This window comes from Podarcis cretensis (assembly GCF_951804945.1).
Source record: "Podarcis cretensis genome assembly, chromosome: 8".
NCBI lineage: Eukaryota > Metazoa > Chordata > Lepidosauria > Squamata > Lacertidae > Podarcis > Podarcis cretensis.
The window spans coordinates 61,961,022-61,983,224 of record NC_137177.1 but is presented as its reverse complement, the minus strand read 5'-3'; the positions used below and the strand labels follow the sequence as shown (position 1 = coordinate 61,983,224).

Genomic DNA, 22,203 nt, shown 5'->3' with positions numbered 1-22,203 from the left:
CCCACCTCTGCAATAGGAGAGTGGCTGTGACTCCCCAGGTAGTGAAGATGTGGAGCAAGCAGTCCACATGGGTGGGGACAGAGGAAGCCAAGGTGCTGCTGGACTAAAGATGGGTGAATCTCATTTTAGGAGCATAGAAAGAAGTCTTCTACTGAATCAGACCACTGGTTCATTTGCTCAGTACTATCTACACTAATGTCAGTGTGCTGGAAGAAGCAAAAATCACCAGCGTCAAAGCAATGATTCTTCAACATCAACTTCATTGGACTGGTCATGTTGCTCGGACGCCTGATTATCGTCTTCCAAAGCAACCACTCTATTCCAAATTTAAAAATGGAAAGTGTAACGCTGGTGGTCAACAAAAGAGGTTTAAAGACTTGCTCAATGCAAATCTTAAAAAATGTAGTATAAACAACGACAACTGGGAAACACTGGCCTGCGAGGGCTCCAATTGGAGAACAGCCTTTACCCAAGGTGTCATGGACTTTGAAGACACTCGAACTCAGGACGAAAGGGAGAAAAAAAACTAAGAGGAAGGCATGCTTGGCAAACCCTCACCATGGTCAACTTCCACCCAGAAACCTATGTCCCCACTGTGGAAGGAGGTGTGGATCCAGAATTGGCCTCCACAGTCACCTAAGGACACACCGTTAAGACTGTGCTCATGGAAGACAATCTTATTCAGCTTCGAGTGATCGCCAAAGAAGAAGACAAGCAAGGAAAGTTCTCAGTCCTACCTGGAGATGCCTGGGATTCAGTCTGGCACCTTCTACCCCTGAGCTACAATCAGCTAACAGTCAGTGATATGTTGCAGAACGCATCTACAGAAACCCCCCAGTCTGGAAGAGCCATTTAATCCAATGCAGGAGAAACAACTGCAAAGGGATGGGGGGAGGAGATGTTTCAGTTGTACATCCTTAGGCCGAGTTACAAGAGGACCTGAGAACTCACTCCTCCTCTCAGTACCTACTCCTCTTCCTTGCTTCCTTTGAGCATCAAATGCAGCCTTATCTACAAAGGGTTTCTCTCTCAATACACCAAAGTTATTTTAAGTGTTTCCCTCGGTGATCCCTGGAACTCACTCGGAGGAGTATGATATGAGAGCTGTTGATAAGCAAACTGCCTCTAGGTGCATACAGGGTACGTATCCTTTTCCCCAGTAGTGTTTTATTTTTCTTATCACCAAATCCCCAAAACTTTGGTTTTAAACTCCAAAGGATTGAAAGTGCTGTTTGGAGGTTTGCTGGAGGCTGATGTTGACTGGGAAGAATTCAGAGGAATGATTCACATGTAATGACTTCTGAAATGGCTCCCACACCTGTGCCAGGAGATGTTATTTATTCCATTTTTATCCCAAACTTCCAGGACCTGAAGACTATCCATTTTGCATGCAAAAGTTCCCAGGTTCATTCTCCAGGCAGGGCTGGGAGAGATCCCTGTGGCTGAAATCCTGGAGAGTAAAGTGTGTCATTTTAGGAGGTGGAACTTAATTTTTGCAAATTACAGTGGTACCTCGGGTTACAGACACTTCAGGTTACAGACGCTTCAGGTTGCAGACTCCGCTAACCCAGAAATATTACCTCAGGTTAAGAACTTTGCTTCAGGATGAGAACAGCAATCGTGCGGCGGCAGTGGGAGGCCCCATTAGCTAAAGTGGTACCTCAGGTTAAGAACAGTTTCAGGTTAAGAACGGACCTCCAGAATGAATTAAGTTCTTAACCCGAGGTACCACTGTACTTCAGTGAGAGGTCTTAGAAATATATACTGTATTTGGGTGTGAGGAATTCAAATCTGCTCTTATTTTTGTGATCGAACAACATTTAGCTTGGTAAATCTATTTTTTTTTATTTTAAAAACACATAAACTGCTCCCGGAAAACCAAAGAATGTTAATTTTACCTTCTAAAAATGTCAGGCAAATTAAAACAGTCCTAATTCTCTTCAAGTGGATGACACCCCTATCATTTTTTTTGTTTGTTTGTTTTAAATCAGTATCAGAGGCGGGGAACATTTTATAGGCCACATTCCCTTCTGGTGGACCTTCTGAGGTCCACATGGTTGGTGGAACCAGAAACAAAGATGGGTGGCACAACAAGTGTAAATTATATCTGTGTTCAATATTGTTGTAATTAAATTTATTAGCCACTTATTTGCCCCGGCAACTCAAAACGACATAGATTATTTTTTTTTAAAAAAGACAAGCACATACAAATATTAAAAACATAAAAAGGAACATTAAAACATGCCACCTGTGCAACAAAACGAAAACAAGAGACAGTTAAAAGCCAAAGGTCTGTTTAATGTGGGAAGAGGCGATCCTTGAGGTACTGGCAACCTTTTTTTCTAGAGAAAGAGGTGCCGGGATTGCTGTGGACGCATTACAATGTCGCTGCCCCACAGCCTCCCACACAAAGCTACGAGTGGCATGCAGCCCATAGGCTCCGAAACAAAGATCTGGAGGCCATGCCGCTATACAGCAGCCAGTGCACTACAAGGAGGTGCTGGAATGCACCAAAGAGGGGGCAGAACTCAGCTCCGATGAGTTCTGGCCGAAAAAAAGCCCTGCCTAGTTGCTATACACACACACCACCTCCATCCACTATCCAGGGAAGCAAGAGACATGGTCAGCCTTCAAGGACACACTCCAGCCAGGCAAAAACATTCAGGATGTTAAAGTGGGGCAAGGGAGGGATGTGGCCTGAGGACAGAGGGTGTGGCCTGGAAAGCATTCCAAGGGCCAGGTAGGGAGGCCTTGAGGGCCACATTTGCCCCTTCTCCTAGCAGGCCTAGGGTTCCCCATGTGACACTCCTCCAACACACATTCCCAGGTCTGTGCCCATCTTACACAATCAGGATTCTGTGTGACATAATGCGCTGTTGTGGCACGCAGCTTCGAAACGCCTGGTCCTCTTGACATGATTTAATTGTCTGGCTCAATTAACCTTTCCAGACTCCCACCCCCACAAATTATATTTGGAAGGATGAAAGCTGACAGAAGCAACAACTGGGAGAGGGGTGGGAGGACGTGCAGCACGGTTGCCAGTGCCAAAGTCATTATCGCAAACGTATCACAACTAATTCATAACACTTCACTTTGATACCTTTCGCGTTGTTTGTATTCATGCAAATTAGCTTTTCACTTGCTTTCGGTGACAGCTGCTTTAAGCAGTTTGAACTTTTCTAATGCTAACACTCCATTAAAAAGGCGCAACAATCATTTTTGAAGTTGGATCTCCGGGCTCAGGTAGATAGGAGACCACGGTTCCAATTTGTAAAGAACTTCATTGATGCATGCCTTCTTTTCCCCTGGCTTCCTGTCAGCGATTCAGCTTTATCTCTTTTCACCAGCTTAGAACTTTTTCTTTTACTTTTTAAAAGAAACAAACTGTTTGGCAAAGCTTAACCTTTGCAGAACTGTCTTGAAAGACCCAGCCAAAATGTGGCAACTTAGTTTTGCAAGGAGTACATTCTTATTTATTATTTGATTTATATCAGGACTGGGGAGTGTTGGGAAACACTGCTTTCTGAAACCCCTTATGGGGAGCCGCTTCTACTCAGTGCACACCTGTGTTGTGAAACCTGTGAACTACCAGATTTTGCAGGACTACAGCTCCCATCATCCCTGCCTACTGGCCATGCCAGCTAGGGGCAATGGCGGTTGGAGCCCAACAACAGATTCACCAGTCCTGCAGATTCACCAATCCTGGTTCAGAGCATATTGCATCAGACATCAATTGGCTGTATCCGGTTTGTGACATCATGCCTACGTGATGCTAACTGGCTGAGGGTTGCCTGTGTGATTAACCCAGGAAGATGATGCATAATGGAAAGGGGGTTTGGTGGTAGCAAACCACAGTGGTGCTGAAACAGCAGCATCAGATAGGGGAAATGATAGGAGAACAGAATGGAAAAAGTGATGCACTTTTCCCAACAGAGGAAATTTACATTTTTAATTGCAGTGGTACCTCGGGTTAAGTACTTAATTCGTTCTGGAGGTCTGTTCTTAACCTGAAACTGTTCTTAACCTGAAGCACCACTTTAGCTAATGGGGCCTCCTGCTGCCGCCGCGCCGCCGCTGCACAATTTCTGTTCTCATCCTGAAGGAAAGTTCTTAACCCAAGGTAATATTTCTGGGTTAGCGGAGTCTGTAACCTGAAGCATAAGTAACTTGAAGCGTATGTAACCTGAGGTACCACTGTAACTCTAGATTCCTCCTGAAGAAGGAATTCCAGTTCTGAAACTACAGCAGACATTAGCAGTTGACAATTTTTAGAACTGGTTTCTCTCTCTTTCTTTGGGGAGGGGGGAGAGGGGGAAGCTGGAAAGAAGCTCAAAGCAACTGTTTTCCAGCTCAGAATCTACACCTCACTGCAGCATACACTTCAACATTTCTCTGATGAAAATAGGGGTTGGCTTATTCCAGACTCTCCAGCATTTCTCCGGTGAAAATACAGACGGGTTCACACCATACATTTAGAAGACTAGGATACCACTTTCAACAGTCATGGCTTTCCCCAAGGAATCCTGGAAACTGTAGTTTGTTAAGTGTGCTGGCAGTTGCTTGGAGACCCCTCTTCCTCCTCACAGAGCTACGGTTCCCAGAGTGGTTTAACAATATATTCCCTGTTAAGTAAAAAGGTAAAGGGACCCCTGACCATTAGGTCCAGTCGTGGCCAACTCTGGGTTTGCGGCGCTCATCTCGCTTTATTGGCCGAGGGAGCTGGCGTACAGCTTCCGGGTCATGTGGCCAGCATGACTAAGCAGCTTCTGGCGAACCAGAGCAGCGCACGGAAACGCTGTTTACCTTCCTGCTGGAGCGGTACCTATTTATCTACTTGCACTTTGAAGTGCTTTCGAACTGCTAGGTTGGCAGGAGCAGGGACCGAGCAACGGGAGCTCACTCCGTCGTGGGGATTCGAACTGCCGACCTTCTGCTCAGCAAGCTCTAGGCTCTGTGGTTTAACCCACAGAGTTCCCTGTAATTCTGAGAACTGTAGCTTTGCAGGGGGAAAAGCTAACAACTTTCAGCACCCCTTAACAAACTGCAGCTCCCAGGAGTCATTCTGGGAAGCCATGACTGTTTAAAGTGGCATCATAACACTTTAACTGCAAGGTGTGACTATGGCCTCTCTCCATGCACAGAGTGCAGCAGGATACTCTGTGCCCCTGGGAGGTCCTCTTGACAAATCTATATGCTTTCCCTCCACATACACGCCACCCATCATAAATGTGGGTCTTTTATTAGTCACTATATAAACGCCAGGTGCTCTTTGTTCCAGGTCTATGTTTGAGCCGGTAACAGGTGCAACGATAAAAATGAAATACACAAAAGAAGATCAGCAGTACAGCAAGTATCTTTATCCCCAGACTGTCCCATAAAACCAGCATCCCGAGCGGCCTGGATCCAACCTCTCCCAGGCCCACTGCAAGACTGTTTCCAGTGCCGCTCAGCTAAAAGGCTCCAGCTTTTAGGAGTACAAATCATCAGTTATCCAAGCTTATATTTGACAAATTAAATTGCTCAGAATTAAAAAAAGCTGTAGATCAATACGATTTGAATGATCAATTAATCATTCCCTTTAATTAAAACCAGCAAATCCCAGTGCATTTCATTTACATTTTATTACACTATTTCTAAGCGGCAGCTTTTAGGCAACGATATCGATTGGAGCCATACTCTCCGTACCTGGGGATCAAGTAATTTATTAATCAGCAGCACACACCTCGCTATAGGATATATTGTTTAATTATCATAGGCCGCTGCTCAGCGAAGCCTTAGTCTGTGAATTAACTAAGATATCAATGCCTCGCAATCCTAGTATGTTCTAATTGTTGATGGCGGCAAATGCAGTTCTCAAGGATGAAATCTGGGGGACGGTAGGGCGGCAATCAGGCAGAGAGTGGAGTCTGGCTTGTTTTTAGGGTTGGTATCCAATTGTAACAAGTCCCATCAGTGGAATGGGTCCTTGCCCCCCCCCTCCTACCCCACATCTCTGCTCCACACCCTCCCCAAATCTGCTCTGGAGGATCTTGGGAACCCCTAGAACAGATTCAGGGGGGGTGCAGCGGAAGAAGAGGAATGAAGTCCTATTGAACAAGTGAAATTCAAAGTACTCCGGGAACGGGAATTGATTGTTAAACCACTCTGGGAATCACAGTTTTGGGAGTTGAAGAGGGGTCTCATAACAATTCTTTTTTAAAAATAATTTTATTTATAATTTTCATTTATAACAAGTAATCATTTCAACAACAAAAACAAACAATTCTCACATATCAAATCTTGACTTCTCTCTCCGCTTTCAGAGATTCCATGAATTTACCCTTTTTCTTTCTTCTGAATATCCCAATTAACTATTTATTCTTCTCCTCTTCTATTTCATATATGTTTTAGAAACTGCAAGTTTTTACAATAATCCTGCTAATGTCTTAATTTGTATAGTTTGTTTGTAAATTATCAATAAAGGATTTCCATTCCTTAATTAAAAGTTTGTTGTCTTGATTACTTATTCTTTCGGTAAGTTTCGGAATTTCTGCATAATCCATCCATTTCCGTAGCCATTCTTCTTTCATCGGGACTTCTTTCCATTTTTGGGCGAATGTCATTCTTGCAGCAGTAGTTGCATGCATAAATAAATTTCTATATTGTTTAAGTAACTCTGATCCCATAATTCCCCCCAAAAGCTTCTGTTTGTTTGTTTGTTTGTTTTTTAACAAAGGGTCTCCTTACAATTCTTACAAATTACATCTGCTAGAACTCTTTGGGGGAGCTATGACTATTTAAAGCGATATCATAGTGTTTTAAGCATATGGTGTGAATGTTACCACCGTGTCCTTGACTACAACACCAGTTCAAACCCCCCTTTACAATATCCCAAGTTCCTTGTGAGGAAGTATTGATTATTAAACCGTTCTGGGGATTGTGAGGGGAATAAAAGGTAAAGGTAAAGGTAAAGGTACCCCTGCCCGTACGGGCCAGTCTTGACAGACTCTGGGGTTGTGCGCCCATCTCACTTAAGAGGCCAGGGGCCAGCGCTGTCCGGAGACACTTCCGGGTCACGTGGCCAGCGTGACATTGCTGCTCTGGCGAGCCAGAGCCGCACACGGAAACGCCGTTTACCTTCCCGCTGGTAAGCGGTCCCTATTTATCTACTTGCACCCGGAGGTGCTTTCGAACTGCTAGGTTGGCAGGCGCTGGGACCGAGCAGCGGGAGCGCACCCCGCCGCAGGGATTCGAACCGCCGACCTTTCGATCGGCAAGCCCTAGGCGCTAAGGCTTTAACCCACAGCGCCACCTGGACCAGAATTCTTTGGGCAAAGTTCTGACTGTTTACAGTGGTATCATAATGTCTTAAAAGTATGGTGTGAACATGGCCACAATGTGGTAAATGTGTTTTTGACTATGAAACCAGTGAGGCTCGAACCCTTGAGGTCCTTGAACCAGTCACCCTCTCTCTCCTGGCCAAACCAGGGGCGCTGTCACGAGCTCCTTAAAGAAAGGGCAGGATAACAACATAAGGAAATAAAGAAATATATAGGGCAGTCCCTACAGCACTAAGTGGGATGGAATTTCACTCTCCTTGTTTCCCCACGGAACAATAGTTTGGAGACATGGGAAGTAGCCAGTCGGCTGCTGCATGCATGTAGAGTGGTACTGGGGCTAGAGATTTTATTTTCAATGATAACTGCAGCAGAAGCATTTGTGTGCCCTGCTAATCTTCAATGATGAGAATGAATTTCTCAGCAATTGTTTGACCTCTAACGGGATCCAAAAAGAACATGAGCAATACAGGAAAAAAACTGAGGTGGGGGTGGGAGAGAATCAGATGATGGCGACAAGCAGAACTAATGTATTGTAAAAGAGAGCGCTGTTGAACATGGTGTACAATGCATGATTTACAACTATTTTTCTTATGATATATTGGAAAATTATCACTGACCTTTTCCTTTACTTGAAAGTGGCATCTTAAGAGCTAGAGAGGTAGTGGGAGGGAGATAAGTAAGGGATTTTTTAAATGATTGTTTTGGGGAAAAGAGTATGCCTGGAGGAAATAAAAATGTTATATTAAACAGGGGAGATTTATTACTTTATTAGGATAAAGTTGTTTGAGGTCTTAAAATACAGCTGAACCAACTGCAATGGAAACATTCAAGTATCTGGACAACTAGTTTTCCATATCATTACAGGTTTGACCGATAAAATAGTTATGCTGGAATATTTTCTTCCTTGGAATACCAAGCAAGAAGTATACCAAGGCTCTGTACTTCTATGTGATTGCCTTAGTGAAGGAAATTCATTGCACCCTCAGATGCATTTCTGCACGCCCATCACTGGTGAGCACATGCTCCAGTGAAGTCTCCCCTTTGGCCTTGCTGCTTTGCATGACTATGATACACAACACCAAGCGAAAGCTGGACCAAAAAGAAGGCTGATCGCCGAAGAATTTATGCTTTTGAACTATGGTCTGGAGGAGACTCTTGGGAGTCCCATGGACTGCAAGAAGATCAAACGTATCCATTCTTAAGGAAATCAGCCCTCAGAGCTCACTGGAAGGACAGATCGTGAAGCTGAGACTCCAATACTTTGGCCACCTCATGAGAAGAGAAGACTCCCTGGAAAAGACCCTGATGCTGGGAAAGATTGAGGGCACAAGGAGAAGGGGACGACAGAGGACGAGATGGTTGGACAGTGTTCTCGAAGCTACCAGCATGAGTTTGACCAAACTGTGGGAGGCAGTGGAAGAAAGGAGTGCCTGGCGTGCTCTGGTCCATGGGGTCACAAAGAGTCGGATACGACTAAACGACTAAACAACAACAACATTAAGTACACACATAGTATTAATTCAGCCCTTGCAATTGTAAGCCACACACCCTTTCCCTCTTGGTATGGTTTATTACCAACTCAGGAAATTGTATGGCTGCATCCTGTACCAGACGAGGATCTGGGAGAGAGGAGGGTTGAAATTCCCCTGCAACTGGCCAAGAAGCTCCCTGCGTGTGACCTTGTGCCCATCACTCGGCTTCTCAGCCTAGCCTACCTCACAGGGTTGTTGTGGCAATTAAACATGCTACCTTGAGCCCATTGGAGCGAACAAGCAGTATATAAACAAACTTCCTTATAGGCAATTGTGACAATTCACCCTTAAAAAACACCACCACCAATTTCATTTCATTCCCCCTGTTAATATTATTAATCATTTTATCAGCATTGCTATTTATAAAAAGTTGTTTTTATTAAAATTTAGTAAAAAGTATTTAGAGAGAGAAGAAACACAAGTTCCCCCCCCACGCCCGACTAGGGTCGCCTGCGCAGGCGCAGCTCAAATTTCTTACCCCATTCTCTATCATGCACGCAATGACGAAGGCGGCGACAGAGACTCCAACTCCTCTACGACCACGCCCCTTGGCCTTCTCGTCACCGCTCCAGCCACGCCTCTCCGTTCGCCCTCTTTCTCTCCGGATAGGAGAGGGAAGGGTAAATTCCTCTAGCGCGCCTGCGCCGCTCCTTCTACCGGCGTCTGCCGTCATCGCGTGTGCGCGTCGCACAGCCTTGACGTCGGACGCGAAGGTGACCGGCCGGAGGGGAAAGAGAGAGGAGAAGTTGACTCCGCCGTCGCCATGTTGTCCGTGGCTGCCCGCTCCGGCCCGTTGGCCCCTTACCTCTCGGCCGCCGCCCACGCCGTCCCGGGCCCGCTGAAGCCCCTGGCGACCGGGTTGGCTCCGGCGGCCTCGAAGCTGCCGCTGGACCCGAAGCGGCCTCTGCTGTGCCGGGAGTCGCTGCAAGGCCAGGCCGCCCGTGGGGGGCTCGTCGCCACCGCCAGCCTCAATGGTGCGGGCGGGGAAGGAGGGCGGGGGGCCGTCGGCGCTGCTTGAGCAGGGCGGGGTATGGGGTCGCTTCGCTTTCTCTCTGCCTCCCCTCCGTCCCTCTCCCGCTTCATTTACCGAGGTTTCCAGGGTGGCTCAGAGGCGTTTTCTGTGTCCCCTCAGGGCTTCATGAAGACTAGGGAAGGTGACAGCAAAACGCCCGTCGTGCATCATAGTAGTGGGCATGCAGTGTCGGGTAGAGGGCTGCCCCGCTTCATTGAGTCATTGTTTACATTTATATCCCACTCTCCCCCGCCCAGGAGATCAGTGGGGTGTATGTGGTTCTCTTCCTTCCACGTTTTATCCCCAGCACAACCTTGTGAGGTAGTCTAGGCTGAGAGGTGGTGACTGGCTCAAGGTCACCCCGCAAATTCCATTTGCTGAGGGGGGATTTGAACCCTTCTTGCCCAGGTCCTAGTCCAATACTTTAACCCAGACTTTCTCAACCTTGGGCCCTCATGTGTTGTTGGACTACAACTCCCGTTTTCCCCACCTAGTAGGTCCAGTGGTGAGATGATGTGAGTTGTAGTGCAACGACATCTGGGGACCCAAGGTTGAGAAAGGCTGCTCTGACCACTACGCCACGCTGGCTCTCACACACCTTTAGGCTGAAGGGTGCTCACTTGATTCAGATGCTGCGGTGTACTAAACAGTTTCCCCGCACACAAGTCAGGCTTCTCCTGGCTTTCTATACTGAGGGAGAACTTCCTGAATGGAGTGGTGCTGTGTCTGAACTGTGCCACCTCAAACTTAATATGCAAAACTAGTATGGCAGGGATTGGCCAGATCGCCTTCCTGACAAAGTTGGTGCTGTGCAGTCATTAGAGTAGCAGTCCCCTAAACCTGGTGCTATCCAAATGTTTTTTGGACTACCATCCTTTGCTTGATAGTCATGCTAGTGTGGGTTGTGGGTCAAAATATCTAAATGGCACCAGTTTGGCTTCGAGTGTTGGGCTACGACTGGGGAGGCCCAGGTTCATATCTTCACACACCTGTCAAGTGACATTGGACAAGTCAACGTAAACTGCGTTATACAGAGTCAGACTGGGTCCCTCTGGTTTGGTGTTGTCTATACTTGGTTGACAGCTGTTCTCTAGAGTTTCTGTCTCTCAATCTAACCTACTTTGCAGGGTTGTTGTGAGAATGAAATGAGTTGCTGTGGGGGGAAGTTGAGATATCTGTAATAAAAAGTGTGAGTTTTCTTTACGCAGGGATTTATTATTTGCTTCATTGGGGCTGTCATGCTGAAGATGGAGGCTCACATTATTGAATGTTCCTTTGTACAGAACAGAACAGAAGTCCCTGCATGCAGGCTTGGTTGTAGCCTTCTACCTTGGTTTCCTGTTTGTGGGGAATATTCGTACATGGAGCATTATTTTCTGGCTTGTACTACTCCAAGACTGCATAATGGAGCTTGCATGATTGACTATCCCCACCCTGGCAAAAAGACACAACCAAACCCTCTACCAAAACCTTAGGTATTAGTAAGAAATCAATATGGGGAAGGGACATTTTTAGGTGTAGGGCTACTACCACTGAGTGAGATAGAGCAAAAGTCTGACTCAGTACAAGTGTTTTCTTTGGAAGGAGTATTAAATCACACAAGTTTTTACCTGCAGCCTCAGAGGTGCAGTCCAGAGAAAGATTTACCATATTAAGAATTATTCCTAAAATGGGAGTTGGAAGGGGTTAGACTTGTATAGTGTAAGGATTGTATCTGTGTTTATCTGTTGCCCCAGCATAATGCTTGCCACCCCACAGGTTCCCTGTTAGCTGGTTCTTCATCTCATATCACCAGGGGATAGTCTTTGTTCTCACTGTTGCAGGATCACTAAGTTCAGCCCTTCGCTTTTCACTCCTCTTGAAAAACTAACCTTTCACTTGCATAATAGGAAGTAAGAGCTATACTTGGGGATGCTGTTTGTATATAGGCTGAATTTGTTCCTTTTCCCAAATTGAAAAATGGGAGTGGGGTGGAATGTTGGAGGTTGACTTTTTGTATAGAAGAGCCCTGCTGGATCAGAGAGCATCATTTCTAGTCCAGTATCCTCTTTGTAACACTCTCCAGCCAGCAGTACTTGAGGAAACAGTACACACACTGCCCCAGTTGCTTGTTTCCAACTGGTAGTTTTCTAGTTTATTGTTTTATGTGTTTAAAATGTTTATTTTAGTTATTTAAAATATTTTATTTATTTAACATATTCATTGATTAAAATATTTATATACCACTGTTTCATTTAAAAAGTCAAAGCACTTTACAACAGTAATACATATGTACAATAAAAGCAAGTAGATATTTAAAAAGATTATCAATTATTGCAGAAAGATGTTTTCTTAATTGACTACATAATCTTGGCAGGAAAGAAAAGCTTTCAGCAGATGTTTAAAGGTTAAAACAGAAGGTGGCTGCTGAATTTCTTTTCAAGGGACTGGGCTGATGACACTAAAGGTTTGGTTTCATGTGTGTGTCAGATGAGCCTTACCAATTGTCTTTCACTTGAAATCACAAGGTGGTGTTTAGTAAAATTACAGTACAAAATGAAGCAGCAGCCAATGGGTCAGTGGAGGCCTATTAAATGTGATCAACTGATACCTATTAGCCAGCAAATAAAGTGAGTTCTAGTTTATAAAAGGGCAGGTGCTAAGTTGTGGGACTGCTTGGAAGTCATGGCAGTTATAAAAAAAAATCTGATAACAGTATTTTCAGCGTAGACCCAGTTTGGGTTATTTGCTACAAGGTTAAAATGTAAATATCCCGTGTATTATGGGCCAAGTATAAAGGGAAGGATAATATGCTACTAGAGGGAATTGCAGAAATAGTTTAAACTTTCTTTAAAAAATTGTGTTGCTTCATTAGCTTTTTATTGGATGCAAATAGTCTTCTGTTTAACTTTAGACCTTGAAATTAAGTGTGTATTAGCTTGTCCTGAAAATCTTAACACAACCTTCATTTAATTTCTAAGGAAGCAGTCTTTAAAAAAAATCTTATTATAAAGAGATGCTCTTATCCCTTCATTAGTTCAAGCTTGTTGCAAACACTTATTGTAATCTCTGCACAATGTCCCAAGAGATCCTAATTACCTTGAGCTTGATTCCTGAAGCCCTTAGTGTTATTGCCCTTAAGTCAAAAAATAAAACTTGCACTTGCATTCTTACGAAGTTGCATTTTTATGAAGTACCCTCATTTCTTAAAAAATAACTTAATGAAGGTGGATGGTATTGAGCTGTTGTGTCTTAAAACAGTTACATATACTCTAGTAAAAATAATTTTCCAAATACTCCTTTGGATTTGACAGAGTTATGCTAAGTGATCCCCCCCCCCCCAATCAGATATTTTAGCTTAACTAATTCCTGCAACTGGAAAGAGTTGGTAATATTTTCATAAGCGACATGAAATCAACTATCCAGTTTGATTTACCAAGTATGTCAAGCATACAAAATTGAATTTGAGTCAGTTTGCATTTGGAAGCTTTCTAATTCAAAGTTTTCAAAAAAACCCACTAATATTACTGCATCTAAAAGAGATAGTAATCCTACTCTAAACTTTAGATGTAATTTCATAGGCTACAATGTAGCTAATGATGCCAGCATAAGTTCACTTGTTTGCTTGGCTAGATGTAAATCAAGGTACAGTGGTGCCCCGCAAGACGAATGCCTCGCAAGACGGAAAACTCACTAGACGAAAGAGTTTTCCGTTTTGGAGGTGCTTCGCAAAACGAATTTCCTATGGGCTTGCTTCGCAAGACGAAAATGTCTTGCGAGTTCCTGCAGGGTTTTATCCTTCCCCCCTTTTTCTAAGCCACTTATCCGGTAAGCTGTTAAAAGCCGCTAATAGCGCTAAGCCGCTAAGCCGTCAATGGGCTTGCTTCGCAAGACGAAAAAACCGCTAGACGAAGAGACTCGCGGAACCGATTCTTTTCGTCTTGCGAGGCACCACTGTACTTTGGTTTAACTGGTTTGTAGATTAGGGCATAGAATTCCCCATAAAATGTAGAGAAATCTTCTAAATTTGTCAATTAAAAGTGTCTTTTAAAATTTAATCAAGTTCTAAGGTTGCCATATTTTGAAGAGCAAAAAAGAGAACACATTTGCTGACTTCTACTTTTAATTATGAATCGCTATGACGACACTCATTTTACATACTCGTGAAAAAGAGGACATATAGCAACCCTATAAAGGGCTACTGGAGTGGGTTTAACAAAACACTTTGGAATATTAGGGATTTCTTTACAGCATACAAAACACACCAGATTTCTCCCCCTTACTCCAATATACAGTGGTACCTCAGGTTAAGTACTTAATTCGTTCTGGAGGTCCGTACTTAACCTGAAACTGTTCTTAACCTGAAGCAACACTTTAGTTAATGGGGCCTCTGGCTGCTGCCGCGCCACCAGAGCACGATTTCTATTCTCATCCTGAAGCAAAGTTCTTAACCTGAAGCACTATTTCTGGATTAGCAGAGTCTGTAACCTGAAGCGTATGTAACCCAAGGTACCACTGTAATCATATTTGTGTTCTTTTCTGGTATTTACTATCATTTGATGACAATTTATAGGCTTCCCAGCCAGGAGATAATAGATTTTCATGTATAATTGCAGGAAGAAATAAATGGAATGCCTGCACCTCCATAAGGTGATTTAGTTCTTGTATGGAACGTGTATGAAAATCAATAGTTAAATGTTCATGATAGCTAGTGTAGTACCAAAAATATAAATTGTATGGAGTCAATCTGGTACCAGTATAATGTCCTGTAATTTTTTAAAAAACAGTAATTGGTTTTCTCCATTCTTTTGCAGCTCCTGCTAGCATTCGTTACGTCCACAATGATGTCGCTGTGCCTGACTTCTCTGACTACCGTCGTCATGATGTAACAGATGCTGCAAAATCATCCCAAGAGAGCAGTGAATCCAGGAAAGTCTTCTCCTACTTTATGACAGCAACAACCTGTGTGGCGACAGCATATGCTGCTAAGAATGCTGTCACTCAGTTCGTCAGCAGCATGAGTGCTTCTGCTGATGTGTTGGCATTGTCGAAGATTGAGATCAAGCTCTCCGATATTCCTGAAGGCAAGAATATGACTTTCAAGTGGAGAGGGAAGCCTCTCTTTGTGCGTCACAGAACCGCAAAAGAGATTGAGCAAGAAGCTGCAGTATCTTTGACTGATTTAAGAGACCCCCAGCATGATTTAGACCGAGTAAAGAAACCTGAGTGGATCATCCTGATCGGTGTTTGCACCCATCTTGGCTGCGTACCCATTTCAAATGCTGGGGAATTTGGTGGCTATTATTGCCCCTGCCACGGGTCGCATTACGATGCTTCTGGCAGAATCCGTAAAGGTCCAGCTCCATTAAATCTCGAGGTTCCCTACTATGAATTCCCTTCGGAAGATTTAGTTATTGTGGGTTAAATTTATGGATGCCTGGCTCTTTATTTCCTGTATGTATGCAGAGGAACGAGGCTGGTGTTCATGTAATGTATTTAAAAAAAACAAAAAGTTGAGTGGAAAGTATGGCTAACTGTCCCAAGTCACTGTTCAGATCTGATTGTTTGTGTACTTGGTCAGTTTTAATAAAGGATTAAAGTGCTTTCCCATAATGATGTGTAGCTTGTCTATAATTAGTAAAGCAATTGAATGTTTTCTAAGAGAAAAGCAATACTTCTTAATAAAAAAATAGTAACCTTTTTGGATGAAAAGCTATGAACCAGACAACTGAGGTTTTGATGGGCCAGTTTGCGCAGGAGTTTTTGCTTTATGTGTGAGTAGGCCTAGCCATCCTTGGACTCATACTGAGAATCTCATGAGCTTGTTGGGTTGTTTTAAAACTATAGCAGAAATAAGCTTCTAATGCCTTCCATCATTGTGTGCCTCTGGTGGAGGTTGCACTTGCACTAGCTGCTATATGATGACAAATACAATTTATTGACCTTGTGCTCTGACATCTTTAGCCTCCTGGATGCATTTGGAGAGCTTAGGCCCCTCACCTTGACTGAAGAAATAAAAGAGCCCAGCCATCTTCTGTTGTTATCAAATAAACAGCTAGGGCCTTTCTCAGTCACTTTACCATGGTAAGATAATGGACTCTGATTGATATGCCACTCATGGGTGATTATGGGACACACTGGGCTCCCATCATTGCAGTACTATCCCTAGTTCCTGTAGATCTAATTGGCCATGCTGACTGGGGCAGATGGGAGTTGGAGGTCAAGCAATTGTTTGAGAGCTACAGGACTCCCATCCCTGGTTGTAGATGGAGATCAGTGATCAGTTACTCTTCCACATTTATGTTGGAGAAATAGAATGAAAAGATGTGGAGTAACATCTGGTCAATGCATCACTGTAAGTTTCAAAATATACCATGCAGTTCGAAAGCTAGCCAAACGTGAGTGGTAGTGGTGGTGTTATTATTTTAAAAAATAAAAAATTATGTCAGCCCTTTGGATTGTGATCATACTTTCTAGATTTGTGTGTTAATGAATCAGCCAAATCTGAAAGTAAATCTGGTCTTTGTCCAGGAACCTTTGAATTAAAATGAGGCAGCAGTTTCTGAGCACAGAAATGCCTTATCCTGCAAATATATATTTTATTTTGTTAGAGAATTGTTCCTTCTCTTTTGAAGACTCACTGATTGATTCCCTCCCCACCGCACCCCACCGGGAAATAGAGATGTAACAACTACAACCCTTTTCCTCCAAGCACTGAACTTCTTACACGACATTAAAGGCATTGAGTCTGACACATGAAAGTAAAAGTTTGCATTTGTTTTTTCAGCTTTATTCCAGCTTACAAATGATGTATACGGTCAGCAAAGCGGTCAGTCAGAATACTAGGATACATAAAATGCAACTTAAATACAAAATGCACTGATGTCCCAGCTACACTGTACTTCCCAAAGCAACTCTTTGATCTCCTGTAGGCTTCCCTAATGTGCATGGTGTCTGTGAACATTTCTGCACTTTGTTTTTTCTGTCACCCAGTCTGTTCTACCAGCCAATAACAATGATACATGGAATGTTGAGGTGTGACCCCCCCCCCCGTAAGGTGTTAACACATAATATAAATAGGTGTTAGAAATATTTGAGAAATATGCAGGCTAATAATATGTCTGCCCCAAAAGCACCACTTGGGCAGAGTGTCAAGCATTGGCATTACTCTAGAAAGACAAGGTTTGGTTGGAAGTAAGCTACAACAAAACAGTCCATGACAAACCATGCCACTTGCTTGTTTCTGCAAAATTGTGCCATGAAAATGAACAGAAGGACAGATTAATTTAATTCCACTGTCTCCCACAGTTTGCTCAAACTCATGCTGGTAGCTTCGACAACACTGTCCAACCATCTCGTCCTCTGTCGTCCCCTTCTCCTTGAGCCCTCAATCTTTCCCAGCATCAGGGTCTTTTCCAGGGAGTCTTCTCTTCTCATGAGGTGGCCAAAGTATTGGAGCCTCAGCTTTACGATCTGTCCTTCCAGTGAGCACTCAGGGCTGATTTCCTTAAGAATGGATACGTTTGATCTTCTTGCAGTCCATGGGACTCTCAAGAGTCTCCTCCAGCACCATAATTCAAAAGCACCAATTCTTCGGCGATCAGCCTTCTTTATGGTCCAGCTCTCACTTCCATACATCACTACTGGGAAAACCATGGCTTTAACTATACGGACCTTTGTGGGTAAGGTGAAGTAGGTAAAATACAGAACACAATTCTGTATTTTGCACAAGAATTCTGCAAAATCTTGAAAAGACTAATCCTTTAGCAGCTGCTTAGTATAATTATTTTAGGCCAAAATGTATTGTGGCTGCTTGCATCTAGGTTGACATGCTACTTTTCTTTCTTTCTTTTGCATTAACTGGATTTTAAAAATTGTTCATTGGTGATAGAATGCTCTGGTGGATCAGAGAATCATAGACTTGTAGAGTTGGAAGGGACCCAAAACCTCATGTAGTCCAATCCCCAGCAATGCAGGCATCGCAGCTAAAGATTATTTGACTGTTGTCCATCATCCCTATGTTTAAAAACCTCCAATTAAGGAGAGCCCATCGCCTTCTGAGGGAGCCCACTGTCAAACAAGTCTTAATGTCAGCAAGTTCTTCCTAATGTTTAGTTGGAATCTCTTTCCTTGTCATTTGAATCCATTGGTCCAGGTCCTATCTTCTGGAGCAGCAGAAAACAAGCTTGCTCCATCTTCCATGTAACAGCCCTTCCGATATTTGAAGACTTGCTTCTGGCTACACTTACCCAATTCCCCCAACCATTCCTCATAAGGCTCGTTTTCCAGATGCTTTATCATCTTGGTCACCTTCCTTTGCATTCGTTCCAGCTTACGGTATGTGCTTAAGGCATGAGGCAAATCCATTGACATTAAGTTCTTTTATGGTTGTTTTTAAGTAGACTACAAGGAGATTTGGAATGGCTCTTAATGCCAGAAATCTAAACGCCATTTAACTGTTCCTCCCCTACTCTGCCATGAAACTTTGAGAACTATGGTGGTATTAAAAGGGATTGGCTATCCTGTAACAACATTCTGTAAAGTGCATTTCTTGGAGTTCTCCTATCTTCAAATGATATTTATAATAAAGATGCAGCCTTTGCCATGCTCAGAGTTTGATTAAAAAAGAACCCTCTAAAATCTAATTGTTTTCATATTTTAAAAATCCTCAGAATCCTTACCTACCTCTAGAAGCTAGCTACTCATCTTGGACAGCTTTCAAAGAGAATTGAACAAATTCATGGAGGATAAAGGCTACTGATGGCTACTAGCAATGAAGGCTATTGTCTGCATGCTTGGCCAGAGGCAGTAATATTCCTGCACACCAATTGCTGGAAGCCGCAGGAGGGGAGCTGCTCTTGTGCTCAGGTCCTGCTTACAGGCTTCCAACTGGGGCATCTGATGGACCACTGGAAGTACAGGATGGTGGGCTGTTGGCCTGATTCAGCAGGCTCTTATGATGTTCTTTTGGTCCATTTGAGAGCCTGCCATAATGATAGCAGATCAAAACAGGTTGATGAAAAGCAAAGTACTTGCCATTGCACATTTAGTGAGCTGCTAATGTGAATCATTTCCCATTTTTATTAACTGGCCTGCAGAAGAATGCTCTGCTAACTGTTACATTACCAAGATACAGACAATTAAGTTATATAAAGGAGATGAAATGATAGCAGGGCTGAGGACCCAGATGGCAGCAGCACCTGGTGAAAGCCCAGGCTGACAATGGATAGGGGCCTCTCCGCAACACAGTCCAAGACGCCATTAAAGTCAGAGCCCAGACTGTAAAAGAGAGAGAGAGTTTAGCCAAACCACTCATCAAAATGTCGGCACAAAGTCTCTGTCATGAAATATGCAAGTGATCTATCTCTGGATGTCTGAGCATGTTGTGTTAGATGTGTTATCATTGAAACAGCATTGACTGGAGGGGTGGGAGAAAGAATTCTAACAGCTTGAAGAAAGCAATTGAGGCCTTAGAATCATGCACAGTGCTATTTTAAGAGTCATTGGTGCTGCTTTGATCTCCCTTCAAAGAGGCCTTGCCTAGCCACTTTCGGTATGCATCCAATTTCTCCTACCTGATAAAGAGCCCAGGCGCTGCAGTGCACAAGACTGAACCCAGTTGAGGCCATGTTTTGACAGGGAAAACCTGTGCAGGCTTGAGTTCTTACTTTTTGTACCTGTGAGTGGGGTTTGATAGGGGGTAACTGCAAGTACGGCTGCCCACCCACTGTCTTGAGTAAAGGCCATAGCTCAATGGCAGAGCAAATGTTTTGTGTGCAGAAGGTCCCAAGCTCAGCCCCCAATAGCATCTCTAGGTAGGTCTGGAAGAGACTCCTTTCCTGAAATCCTAAAGAGCTGTTCCCTGTTAGTTTAGACCAGTGTTTCCCAAACTTGGGTCTCCAACTGTTTTTGGACTACAACTCCCTTTATCCCTAGCTAGCAAGACCAGTGGTCAGGGATGATGGCCACTGTAGTTCAAAAACAGCTGGAGACTCAAGTTTGGGCAACACTGGTTTAGACAATAGTGAGCTGGATAGCCCAGTAATCTGATATGGTATAAGGATCTCAGATCCACCATCCTTGACATTCATACATTTCTATTCTTGCTTCGTGCAATGCACAACATGCCTTATTGGAGGAGTTCAAAGGCTTCATTGTTTGGCCTGTGTTGGCCAGAGAAAATCTTGTAATGCCTCCTATAGGGAGAGGAGGACGGCCTTCTAGCCTGTCTGTTCCCTGTCCTCTTTGGACTTCAGGCACTATGACTTTGCTCTTCCCAAGAAGCTCCAAGCTGTGGAGGACTGTGATAAGGCAGCCACGATGCCCAGAACACATGCAGTGGAAACCTGTAGAGAGAGATGCTGAAAGGCAACTTTCAGACCATGGGATCTTCTTGTCTTCTACATGCTATTAGATTCCACACTTTCTTCTAGATTCCAACTCCCATCACCCCCCAACCATTGGCTGTGCTGATGGGACTGATGGGAGTTGGAGCCCAACAATTCTGGAGGACCAAAGGTTTGCTGTCTCTGGACTCCGCAAATGATCAAGCAGTGGAGTGACTCCTCTATGAGGAAAGATTTCAGTGTTCTGGACCTTTTAGTTTAGAGAAAAGGAGAGTAAGAGGCAACACAAGAGACGTTTATACAACTATGCATGGCATGGAGAAAGTGAGCAGAGAAAAGTCCCGTCTCATGATGCTAAAACTAGTGGACATCCAATGAAGCTGAATGTTGGAAGATTCAGGACAGATAAAGGAAAGGACTACTTCACACGGCACATAGTTTAACAATGGAACTCACTCCTGCAGGAGGCAGTGATGGCCACCAACCTAGATGGCTTTAAAAGAGGATTAGACAAATTCATGGAAGAGAGGGCTGTTGATGGCTACTAGCCCTTATGGCTTTGTTCAACTTCCGCAGTCATAGGCAGTGATGCTTCTGAATACCAGTAGCTGGAAACCACAAGATGGGAGAGTACTTTTGCATTTGGGTCCTGCTTGCTGGTTTCGCGCAGGCATCTGGGGGAATAGGATGCTGGTCTAAATAAGCCGTCTGTCTGCTGCTCCACAGCAGGCTCTTCTTGGGTTCTTTTGACTACAACTCCCACCATCCCTGGTCATTGGGCATGATTGCTGAGACAGGTGGTAGATGTGGTCCAAGAGCAGCTGAATAGCACCAGATTGGCTGCTGCTGCTGAAACTAAATAGAACAATGGTTTGAATTGGACTAAGGCAGCTTCCTAGGTCTACATGGAATCACAGAATGGAAGAATTGGATGGTTCTGTGATTCTATGTGGACCTGTAACCTATGTGGACATTTATGACACCTTTTTCTTAACACAGCAAAATGACTGTGTTATTTTGTGGGGGTAACACAGATAGTGCACGCTCCTTTAGCACATGGCCATTTCCATCTTTGTAACTTGCGCAACTCTGGAGGCCCTCCTGCATGAGTGGTATCCTCTGCTTTCAGCAGTCAGTTCCTTGATGATGTGCTTGAAGTGTACAGAAATTGCCCAAGAGCAGAACTCTCCCTTCTTGCTCCCTAGCAGTGGAGGCTGGTTCAGTATTGCAAACAGGGTACTGCCCACCAACCTCAGCCTGCCTTCAGTCAGCATCCACCCAACTGCCATGCCTTCCTACCTAAGATCAGTCCAGGGGAGTTGCAACCTATCAGCTTCCTCCTCTTTATTCTCTATGTCGCCCTTGTAGAACTCAGGCGGGAGGGGTGTGTGTGGAAAAACTAGAACTTCTTGTCTCTGCCAGTCATTGGCTGTGGCGCCACCTACTGTTGGCCTCCCTGCCTTTCGTCCTACCAATCCCAATTGGCACCAGCCACCACTGCTCCCCAGCCTCCTAGAAGGGATCTCCCTAGAACTTTGCCTGTGCTTTCCCTGCTGTGTGAGCTATTCTGCACTGGCCAGATTAAAGGCTGAGGCTGCCTTTAGAACTTATATAACCCCTGTTCTAAAACTGCTGCCAGTTCACTTCCATGCCCAAGTCAAGGTGCTTGTGTTAGTTTTTAAAGCCTTTAATGACTCAGGCCCCAAATGTCTGAGAGACCCAACTCCTTCCCCACAGACCCTCTCAGGTGCTAAGATCGGCGAAGGGGGCCCTTTTGGTAGTTCCACTGCCCTCAGAAGTTTGTGGGTTGATAGTGGCCTAGGAGAGGGCCTTCTCTGTGGTGGCCCCTAAGTTGTGGAATCCCTTCCCCACAGAGGTGCATCTGACTTCTTCACTATATAGCTTCCAGTGAATGTTGAAGATACACCTTTTTACCCTGGTCGTTGGCACCTGAAATTGGTGTTTTCAGTACCGCCCCGTTCCTGCAACTACAATTTGTTTTCACTGTTTTTAAT

General features: G+C 44.2%; 1 protein-coding gene across 1 annotated transcript; it reads left to right on the top strand.

Moving 5' to 3' along the window:
* Nucleotides 1-9,543: 9,543 nt before the first annotated feature.
* Nucleotides 9,544-15,455, top strand: UQCRFS1 (ubiquinol-cytochrome c reductase, Rieske iron-sulfur polypeptide 1). Its single transcript, XM_079988927.1, has 2 exons — nt 9,544-9,825; nt 14,657-15,455. The coding sequence occupies exons 1-2, from the start codon at nt 9,615-9,617 to the stop codon at nt 15,265-15,267; spliced, it is 822 nt and encodes a 273-aa protein (XP_079845053.1). The 5' UTR covers nt 9,544-9,614; the 3' UTR covers nt 15,268-15,455.
* Nucleotides 15,456-22,203: the final 6,748 nt, after the last annotated feature.

What these genes read in the sequence shown, in the direction of transcription:
- UQCRFS1 (XM_079988927.1), top strand. Translation starts at nt 9,615, where the DNA reads ATGTTGTCCGTGGCTGCCCGCTCCGGCCCGTTGGCCCCTTACCTCTCG. An exon ending in CGCCACCGCCAGCCTCAATG is followed by an intron (nt 9,826 to 14,656) that starts GTGCGGGCGGGG and finishes ATTCTTTTGCAG; the next exon opens with CTCCTGCTAGCATTCGTTAC.